At 40.2% G+C, this 10,775-nt stretch overlaps 1 protein-coding gene across 3 annotated transcripts; it reads left to right on the top strand.

Moving 5' to 3' along the window:
• Nucleotides 1-4,413: 4,413 nt before the first annotated feature.
• LOC102310691 (leukocyte elastase inhibitor) lies at nucleotides 4,414-10,503 on the top strand. Of its 3 annotated transcripts, none has more exons than XM_005937250.3 (7): nucleotides 4,414-4,500; nucleotides 7,587-7,770; nucleotides 8,304-8,441; nucleotides 8,525-8,642; nucleotides 8,742-8,884; nucleotides 9,018-9,185; nucleotides 10,027-10,503. In XM_005937250.3, exons 2-7 carry the CDS (start codon nucleotides 7,603-7,605, stop codon nucleotides 10,435-10,437), a joined length of 1,146 nt encoding a protein of 381 aa, XP_005937312.1. In that variant the 5' UTR covers nucleotides 4,414-4,500; nucleotides 7,587-7,602; the 3' UTR covers nucleotides 10,438-10,503. The 3 variants fall into 3 exon arrangements, with proteins under 3 accessions (XP_005937312.1, XP_014193898.1, XP_042078954.1); XM_014338412.2 differs by having other exon boundaries at nucleotides 4,424-4,505; XM_042223020.1 differs by lacking the exon at nucleotides 4,414-4,500 and adding an exon at nucleotides 6,028-6,113.
• The last annotated feature ends 272 nt before the right edge of the window (nucleotides 10,504-10,775 follow it).

Genomic DNA, 10,775 nt, shown 5'->3' with positions numbered 1-10,775 from the left:
TTGCAGACTTTTTTTTTTTACATTTTACATAGTATGTCAACATTTTTTAAAATTGGGTTATACATTAAACACAGAGCATCACAGACTTTACTGATATCTGATTAACTCCACTGCTTATGCTGTTCAGTATCAACATTTCTCAAATGGTGCTCAGGCCTGGAGGGCTGTAGCACACACTACAGATATACATGACATCATTAGTCACCTGTCCAGTCCAGATTATGTAGATGAAGGAGAAGCCCTGCAAATACAATCCATGAAAATGATGGAGAGCACAGATTTAAACCATGCAGCACAAAGGCTGATGGTTCAGAGAAGGCAGGCAAGAAGATGATTGGACTGCAGTAACGACAGTAACAAGTGACAGTGACAGCCAAGACTGAATACATGTGACATGTGGGATTCAGACAGCCAAGCAGGTGAGGCAGACAACATTTAATGGACAGTGAGCAAAGAAAGATGTGCAGCATTTAATCATTAACATGCACAGAAACTCCACATGTGGCTACACAAAGCAAAACCTGTATAGACTTATGAAGTTACACTTTGCAGAAAATCAGCAGGAGAGATTACACAATGGATTTTAATATAAAAGGCTCAATATGGTGGATTGAATGAACTTCCATACAATGACTCATGTGGATATATCATCCTCAGAACCGAGTACAAAAGAATCTTTCCATTGAACTTTTTCTTGTCACCCACCCAAACACATCAGATATCAATGGGAAGCCCAGGATGGCTTCTATTTAGTAGATCAGGACATAGTAAGATATCTCAAATGAGTCAAAAGACAGACTAAAAACAAATGTCCATTGCACAGGAAATAAATGAATAAGCTGGTTCTCAGGAGGATATGAAAGCAATGCTAAATGTTCCTCCCTATCAGGAAACAGTGACACAGTAGTGTGCAAGGATGATGCAAACATATGAATCCTGCCTGTCGCTGAAGCAGTGTCGTGGTTATGAAAGAGCCTCGGGCATCTAGGTCCAGCAAATAAGTCCCTGAGCCCCCTCAGCGGAAATCTGAAATTGCACAACACACATTGACATAATTTTGAAATGAAAAACCTAAAAACCCGAATGCTGATAAACTATTTCAGTGGCAATCATGATAACCACCATGACTGAGGAGGTGGGTGTGATACAAATGTCTTTATTTTATTATGATCAAATGTTTTTGCAATTTCACTTTAGTAATAGTAATATCACTTTTTGTGTCATGAAGTTATATACATATATGATAGCATCACATATGTGTTTTATGCTTTATTACACAAACACAGTTAGGTCATTGTGAGTAAGTTAGAGACATCCAGGCGTTGTGGGGATTAGACAGATAGTGGAACTCCTTCTCCTTTACTCATGGAAGGAGGAGGCTTCAGGAAGTTAATCTTTAGGTGACGGTTAAGTAAAAAACAAGGTCATAACTCTCTCAGGGAGGATAAGCTAAAGGTATAGGCCCATGTGATGTGGCAATGTGTAAGTGTTGTGGAATGTCTTTGTATGTTTTGTCACTTTGCATACAAGGCACGCACAAGGCAGTGCCCATCTTCAGACGGGCGCTGCCTTGTGCGCTGCCTTTGGCGTTTAATCAGAGTGCTCTCTCTGCTGCAGCATATTATTAAACCAAATCAAAAGAACGTCTTGATGCACGCTCAATCATCCAGGTAAGTAAATCCCAAAAAGTTGATTCTGTTCATCTGAACGTAGCGTTTTCAGTGGGAGAAACATTTCATCACTCTTTCAAGTGACTTCCTCAGTCTCAGCTGACTGCAGGTTTCCCCAATCTTATAAACAGTACATTTGCATAATGACTGAAACTAGCACCACTGAATGAACAATGGCCTGGGAGGTCAGTTTCTAGATCATTAGTATGAAAATTCTCATGAACATTGATCAAAAACCACTGATCAAAGCTCACTGATCAAGGACCGCTGATCAATGGCCATGAGTACCATTCACAGACAGTTGGGGAATGGCTGCAAAGGGAAGAACGCTGGTTTAAGCGTGGAGTCAAGGAGACCATTTGGGTGAAAGGAAATACCATCTCTGAATCGAGGAGGGGGCCTAAGGGTACATCTTTCACCATCTTACAATGCTGTGATTGCAGCCATTCCCTTTTCGTTACTGTTCGTCTGATTTTAGGTCCGCTCCATAAACACACCAGCGTACCCCATCGTGACACGAGGTTCTAAACACTATCAATCACGGCCATACTGATGAGGGTTAACTCAATGATCCAGCATTGACTGAAGCTCAGGTGCAGCTACCTCCAGCACCGGAACACTTCTGGGTTGAGAGGTCGCTTCGACGACACAAACAAAAACAGCACACATGGACACAACAGGCAGGTAGGCCACGGACAACTGACGGACCCTGACGGTTCCTCTCAATCATGCCCCTGGAAGTCTCACTGTAGTTTCCCACATGAGAGTTGAAGTCTCTCAGTAAGACAATGCAGTCATTTCACTAAATGCTTCTATATTAACGTGAAGCTGCCGCAACCTGAGTGGGTTGAAAGGAAGCTTGTGGAATGACCAGGCTGAGAATGCAAGCTCGTTAACATACTGGCCTATTGATGCCAGTATTGAGCTGACTTGTGTTGAGTGCGGGTTTGTTAGAAAAATATTGCAGTCATATTTAAGTTGATCACTATTTGGTGCTAAAAGAGTGACTGACCATTGCATTTGCTTTAGGTAAACCGAGCATGGAAATACCTGAAACACCAGGGCCACATAAAGCAAGTTCACAAGAATACACAACTCTGAGAATTTCCAAACTTTTTTTTCTCTAAAAAATCACATCTTAGGGATGACAGTGTTGACATTCATTTAAAACAAATATGCTCTCAATTAAAACACATAATTATATAGCATTGTCAACACACAGGCTCAATGTTTGAATGAATGCAGAGAGTATATAAAGGGAAATGGAAACAGCCTATAACATGCATTGTGTTTGGCAAGTGATGTACATGTGTATATATCAGTGGCTGTCAATAAAGTTTCTCTCTCTCAGACTGTGTTCAAGTCCAGAAAATGGCAAACGCCTCTGTGTTTATTCCCCCGTAATTATCCTCAGTGCAGTCTAGATAATACACTGGAAAACTTTCCAATGAGTCAAGCAGGAAGGACTAAGCATTCCAAATGAGCAACAAGGAGCCGCTGTTATTTTTATGTTCCTCAGGCTGTAGACAGCAACATACAGCACACCACTTTAACATTCTGATAGAAGCTTTATACATACAGCCTTGACATGAGAAGAATCAGCTGCAGATGAAGGAGAGACAGAACTGGTAATCAGTTTATATATGATAATAGATCCATGTGCACTGAGAGAGGTAAAGGTGCAGCAATATCAGGAGAGGAATTTTGATACAGAGAGCAGGGCATCTCAACAAAATGGAAATTATGACTTTGGTCTTATGATCAATTTCAGTGGGCACTGCACTAAATAGTTGACTCCTCATGGGAGACACAAATATGTAAAAAAAAAAAAAAAAAAAGTAAAGTAAAGTCGTTTTTGCCGTTGAAAGAAACGGACTCCACATTAATTACCTCAAACTGGCAATAAAGTATTTGCTGGAACTAAGACATGATAAAATATGGACATGGATACAGAGGTCTGAAATGAAAAGCCAGTGCACTGCAATGTCCTTAAACCTGCATTCTTTTTAATGGGCAGCAGTTAGCATTACTTATGGTTGCAAAAAGTTTCACTTCTACACAATACTGTGAGGCCAAAAAGATTACGGTTCCACAGAGAGGCCGGGCCCTCTCACAAGCTCTCTATCGCCATCTGCTGACACTCTAAAACCTCCATCACTCCTACACTGTATGCAGCTGTGTGTGCCGCTGTTCTTTCATGGAAAGGAGAACTTTTGGCTGTTTTACAGTTATTGAATGATTTTAGTTATTTTTAATATATGACACTTTCATCTGTTAACAGTTAAAGTTGAAAGTTTTAAGAATAACCATCACTTCAATATGCTTCCTATCAGCAATGAAGAAAAAAAAATATTTTAGTGTTGTTCTTTGTTTGTGTTTGTTTTTTTGTTTTTAGATTTAACATATTCATTGCTCGAAAAACAAACTCACCCTGAAGATCAAGAATGCCCATCATGAAGAAGAAGAAAGCTGGATACCAGAATCAGGAAAGCCTTGAAGGATGTTAGCCGGCTAACAGAGGTACAAGAGGGCATCATGAGATACAGGTCCTGGATGATGTAACAGACGAAGAAACAATAACACCAGTTAGCAATGAGGAAACATTTCCGGCCAGAACACAGGAGTATTTTATAGAGGAATGTACGTATGTGCATATGTTGTACGAGCAATAGCTATGTGAGTTTTTCCTTTTTGGGGTTAAGAGGGTTGGTTTAAAATGCACACACTGCATTGGTGCACGGTCGTGGGGCGTGACTCATGGGTGTGTATTGGGCAATAAATGTTGTTGCACTCACCTGTTCAGCGCACCTGCTGTTTGATGAGCAAAGAGGTAAGGTGAGCATGGGGTAAAACTTTCTGTTGACCGCAACTGAATGCGCAGTGTGTTTGATTCTGTGGGTGGATATCGCAATTTGGCATAATAATTGGTGTAAAGCTTTGAGAGTGCCAGTCATCTTTCTTTGTGGAGTCTGTGCATTTGTTTTATATTGGGTCCCATGTAGGGGAGACCGGGGATAGTTGTAACATTTTTGACATTTCTGTCTGTAAATTGGAGCTCTTTTAAGGTAGTGGATTCAAAATGTAATGCAAAGTATTTACATGTCTCTGCTATTAAATAGTGCAGCTATTTTCTCTGCAGCACAATTACCCATTGCATGGTATGGTCCTCAAACACAAAGAGTGAAATGTTACAATTAACCCCATAGTCTGGGTTAGTTGTAACATATCCTGGGGTAAATGTAACACAATGAAATAAGGGTACTAACAAAACATTAACATGTAATCTTTGTTTATTCAACACATGAATGCACTTACATCCATTTATGTAGCTGTGTGTGTGTGTGACAGAATGCAGAAATCTAGCTTTTGAACATATTCCAACCCCCCAAAAAAGACAAATTATGGAATTTTCTGCAACTGAATATTTCATTAATTTTGGTTGGTCTTCCTTGAGTTTGGCCTCATTGGCTCAGTGGGCATTATAACCTACAACTCTTGCACCAATTTTGAACATAACAATGAAGCTGAAAAAATGTAGTTGTTCACCAGCATCGCAATTCCATTACTTTTTATCCATGGCTTACCTTGGTGTGGTTTGCAAAGTGCTTCAGAAAGATGAGGAAATCTGTTTCTTGCACCCATCCTGATTTATTTCCACTACCAGTACTTCCTACTGGTCCATCTCTGACACAGTGGTCTGCATAATGTATGTGTGGGAACACAAACAGTGGAGGAATTGTGTTGCCAATGGCATTAACCGCATATACAAAGCGACCAGTGAACCTCTCTCTGCTGATGTCGTTGCCCCAACTTGTTTAATATAAGTTAAAGTAATAGTGTGGTAAGTTGTAACATCTGCATTATTGTTACAACTAACCCAGACTGTTGCTGTTACAACTGACCCAGACTCCTATAGCCATGAACTAGCTAACATTACAGCCAACGGCTAAAACATTAGCACTAAAGACCTACACAGAATATATCCCCATAGACATACAAATAACATAATTTAAGTTTGATGAGTTTAACTGCAAAGCAGATAATGCTATTAGAAATTGAAATAAAGTAGAAAAACTTACTTTTTGGCATACAAATTACTTTTTTTCGTGTTAAATTGTCTGTGTTTGACAAAATGTGCTGATTTTTCACATGTGATAGCAGAACTGAGTTGGGCATGCACAGGATGAGTCACATCATTTGAAACTTAGCCCTGATTGGAGAAACTGGAAGTGTTACAACTGACCCACGTTACAACTATCCCCGGTCTCCCCTACTGATGTGTGGTTTGAATAGTAAAATGGTTGAATAAAGAGAACAGTAGCTCAGAAGTGCTTTTCCTGCGTTGTTGTTGTTGCGTGTCGTCAGTATCCCCATGTTTAGCCTTCTGCGGCCGTTCGTTTGGAGAAGAATAATAATCAGATCGGAGAGGAGGCACTTTGTTCTGTGAGTTCAAATTACAGTCCGAGATTAGAGCCAGACTGTAAAATGTGCTATTTAGAACAGGCGCCATGTCTCGTAGGAACTAAATGAATAACCAATGAGCTGCATTACAGGAACTTCATTCTCTGAAACATTCCCATCAGCCGTTCCCGTCAGAGGCGATCGATCGAGTTCAGGTTTACACACGAGATCTAGTCATGCTGTTCTCTGTAAAATAAGCCATCACCAGAAGAGGATTCCACTGGAAACAGAAAGAAGTGGGGACGAGCTTTCTTACAGAATTCTGAGATTAAAGTCCCCACTTTTTTTCTTCTTGTTTTTAAAGCCCTGATCGTCTTCCGTCAGCTTACTATCACCTCAAGAATATATCAAGGATAAAAGATCTGATGTCTCAACAGGACCTGGAAAAACTAGTCCATGCATTCATCTTTAGTAGGCTTGATTACTGTAACAGCATCTTTACAGGTCTACCTAAAAAATCAGTCAGACAACTACAGCTCATTCAGAACTCTGCTGCTCGAGTCCTCACTAAGACCAAAAAAGTGGACCACATCAGTCCAGCTCTGAGGTCTTTACACTGGCTGCCTGTCCGTCAGAGGATAGACTTTAAAGTTCTGATGCTGGTCTATAAAGCTCTGAATGGTTTAGGACCAAAATACATCAGTGACCTCCTGACCCAGTATGAACCTTCCAGATCCCTCAGGTCATCTGGATCCGGTCTTTTATCAGTTCCCAGAGTCAGAACCAGACACGGAGAAGCTGCATTCAGCTTTTATGCTCCTTATATCTGGAACAAACTCCCAGAAAGCCTCAGATCAGCTGAAACACTCAGTTTATTTAAATCCAGGTTGAAGACTCACCTGTTCTCAGCTGCATTTGAATAAAGCACCAAATCCACACTTTTAAGCTTAAATTTCAAAACTTACATTTAACTACTGATTTTATCTACTGTTCTGATTTTATCTGTTTTGATTTTATATACTGTTTTGTTTGTTTGTTAATTAGTTTTTGTTTGCTTGTTTTAATCAATTTTAAATCATGCTTTTTATTTGTTCTTGTTTCTAATGTCTCTGTAAAGCACTTTGAATCACCTTGTTGTTGAATTGTGCTATACAAATAAACTTGCCTTGCCTTCCGTAGGACCGCATTTCTTTATTCCACCAACCTTATTTACATGCTTTCCTCATTCCTGTGCTCATCCTCGTTTTATGTGTCTACGAGTTTCACTTATCGTTCTCTTATCTTTGAGTTTGGTCACAGAAATCAGCTTTGTGAAAACAGCTCAGGTTGTTAAAATAAATGCACAGCTGGCAGATGATTGGGGTGATTTTATATATTCTCCCAGCAGTGCTGGTGTTACTTCCTGAAGTGTGTTGTGTTTTTGTTTTTTTTCCCCTCATTGCTTTAATATAAAGTCTTCTGTTGTTTCCGATATGTAATGTTGTTGTAGTTTAAACTGTTGTTTGCATGTTGCAGGAAAACACCATCAGCCATGTCCGCCGTCAGCAGCTCAAACACAGCCTTTGCCTTGGAGCTGTTCCGCACTCTGAGCCAGACAAACCCTGCTGGAAACATCTTTGTCTCTCCTCTGAGCATCGGCGCAGCCCTGGCCATGGTCTACGAGGGAGCCAAAGGAGACACTGCAGCTCAGATTACTCAGGTCAGCTCACTGTGACTTGTTCCCTGCACCACACCATCAGTTAATCAGCAAGCATGCCTGTGAAACTTTAAATGTCTTGTCACATGTGGCTGACTGCTTTTCGTTCTGTTTTTTGGTTTTTATTTTGCTTTTTATATACATTTATATTTTCAGAAAAAATTCACACCTTGTGAGACCAGTGCTGTCTTATAAACTTTCTTTTCAGTAGGTTTATGATTGGACAGAATTCAACTTTTGGGGTTTTGTTACGTGTTTGAAAAGGTTTGTTTATGTGGCCAAAACACTGATGTTCCCAGTCTGACATCAGCAATTTGTGTTTATAAATGGCATCAGAGTCCATAAAACCTACAAACAGTGTAGTGAGTGAGAGCATGATGTTCAGTGAGACTGACAGTATGTTAAAGGTTATTATTAAACCTGATGCTGAAAGAATAAAGTTGCCCAGTTTCTACCTTTGGGCCATAAATTGTTACATTAGGGTCGCTCAGGCTCAGTGTCACATCCTTTCAGTCTTTGTCTTCAATGCCACACAGGCCCTCTCATTCAGCTCAGGTGAAGGCGTCCATGCAAACTTCCAGAAACTGAACGCTGAAATCAACTCACCGTCTGCATCCTACATCCTGAAAGTAGCCAACCGTCTTTATGGAGAAAACATTGCCCACTTCCTCCCAGTGAGTGTCCACATCAATGATTCTCTTCATAAAGTTCTTCATTACAAAGACTGGATTAATAAACTGATGTCTGCTCTCTGCAGGACTTCATTGAAGCCACACATAGGAACTACCTGGCAGACCCGATAACTGTGGACTTCATCGGAGCTCCAGAGGGGTGCAGAGCAGCGATCAACAGCTGGGTCGAGCAGCAGACAGAAAGTGAGAATGTGCATCTTCCACAGCCTGAACAGCAGGGAATCATTTTAGCATCCTCTGTGGATTATAATGAAATATTGTTGTTTCTGTATTTCCTTTCAGATAAGATAAAAGACCTTCTGAAGCCAGGAACAGTCAACAAAGATACCAGACTGGCTCTGGTCAATGCTGTCTACTTCAAGGGCAACTGGAAGAACCCGTTTAAAGAGGCAAACACCAAAGAGATGCCCTTTAAAATCAAACAGGTAGAAATTTAACTGAAGGTTACAAATTCTGGACTCAAAGTCTGAATACAGGAAACTGTAAAATGTTTAAGGTAAACACCATCAGAAGCTTTATGATAACATGATCTGGTCGCCTGGATTTCCTGTGTGTCAGAATGAGACCGTACCAGTCAAGATGATGTACCAGAGGAAGAAGCTTCCCTACAACTACATTGCTGACCATGATTTGCAGATTCTGGAGCTGCCCTATGTGGGTGAGGAGCTCAGCATGTTCATTCTGCTGCCTAAAGAGTCCTCAGACGGCTCAGGCCCTCTGCTGAAGGTACACAGCCTAGAAAAAAGTTCCTGTGAGGAAAAGCCACGAAAACCTCTTCTTGTACCATCCCTGATTGAATGATGGTCTCTTATACTGATGCTTGACAGAATTTTTATTAGAGGTGTGGTTCACTGAAACATTTGGTAAAGACGCTGTCAAAAACCCAACATATTAATACCATAAAATTAAAATATTAAGGAAACACTCATTTCTCCTGCACACTAACTATAACATGAACTTCAAATTTACACTTTATATCATCAATCTTATGCATATTTTTCACCTCTCAATCCTACATAATCAAAGGGTGGTAAGTCCTTTCACTAGAAACTAAAATTCTCTTATGACATTGCTTCAGTTCAACCGCTTTGCTCTTACTTTAATAGCTTACAAAAACTCTAAACAACATCTTGATTACACATAACCTATTACATTAAAGGTAACATTAACAAAACTCGTGCCACTGTCAGCCGGGTATTAATTAATACAGACAAAATGATGATCTGTCTTCGTAAGGCCATATTGTAAAACCCACGTTATTAACAAACCTTCATCTTGTGTTTTGCGCTAGTTTCCTGTTTCAAAATAAAACCAAAGTAGTTCCAAAACAATTCAATTCAGTAAAACTTTATTGATCCTGAAGGTTGACCCCGAAGGAAATTGGCCTATATAAATATACATGTCAACATTACCAAATTATGTCTGGCCAAATTAGGTCATTTACACAAATGCTTCGCTTCTGTTTACTTAAATTTGATCATTTAACAGACCGCTTCTGATTTCGTGTATAAAATGAATTTAAATATGAGCAAAAGAAATATGACAAAATGTATTAACTGTGTTCCAGCTGGAGAAGGAGCTAACACAGGAGAGGCTGAATGAATGGACCGACAGGAAAAACATGGAAGTTGATTCAGAAGTTGTCCTTCACCTACCAAAGTTCAAGCTGGAGGAAGACTACGAACTGAATGATCCTCTGGCTAAACTGGGTATGAAGGACGTGTTCTGTGCAGGAAGGGCTGACCTGTCTGGCATGAACGGTGAACCTGGGCTCTTCCTGTCTACGATGGCCCACAAGGTCTTTGCAGAGGTGAACGAGGAGGGCACAGAGGCCACTACAGCCACAGGTGCTGTGATCAAGCTGGAGAGTTTTATACCGGACACACACTTCACAGCAGATCACCCCTTCCTCTTCTTCATCAGATATAATGAGACCAAGTCCATCCTGTTCTTTGGCAGATTCTCATCTCCTGAGTAGACAGAAGCAGCAGAGGAAGATGATGTTGCAATATAAATGAAAATTAAAAAAAATCTCTGAAATGAAGTAAACGGAGTGTTGTGATGTTTTGCTAATTATAAAACTTTATTTTTCATTTTTAAAAAAAATGGGGGTGGGGTGTTGGGGTTTTGTTTGTTTTAAATAGATGGTATTTGTACAAGCACGAGATCTAGCAGGTTTGAGAACATGGATACTGTGTTGTGCAGCTATTATGAGTAGCCAGATTCCAATATCAGACAAATCTCGCAGCTGCTCTCATCACATGTTTACAGACTGTTGTTAAAAGAAGAGGGAATGCTACAAAGTGGCAAACACAA

The sequence above is a fragment of the Haplochromis burtoni genome, unplaced genomic scaffold, assembly GCF_018398535.1.
Source record: "Haplochromis burtoni strain Fernald_Lab_line unplaced genomic scaffold, NCSU_Asbu1 Contig_99, whole genome shotgun sequence".
In the NCBI taxonomy this organism is placed as follows: domain Eukaryota; kingdom Metazoa; phylum Chordata; class Actinopteri; order Cichliformes; family Cichlidae; genus Haplochromis; species Haplochromis burtoni.
The sequence above is the reverse complement of the archived record's forward strand: the minus strand, read 5'-3'. Positions and strand labels throughout refer to the sequence as shown.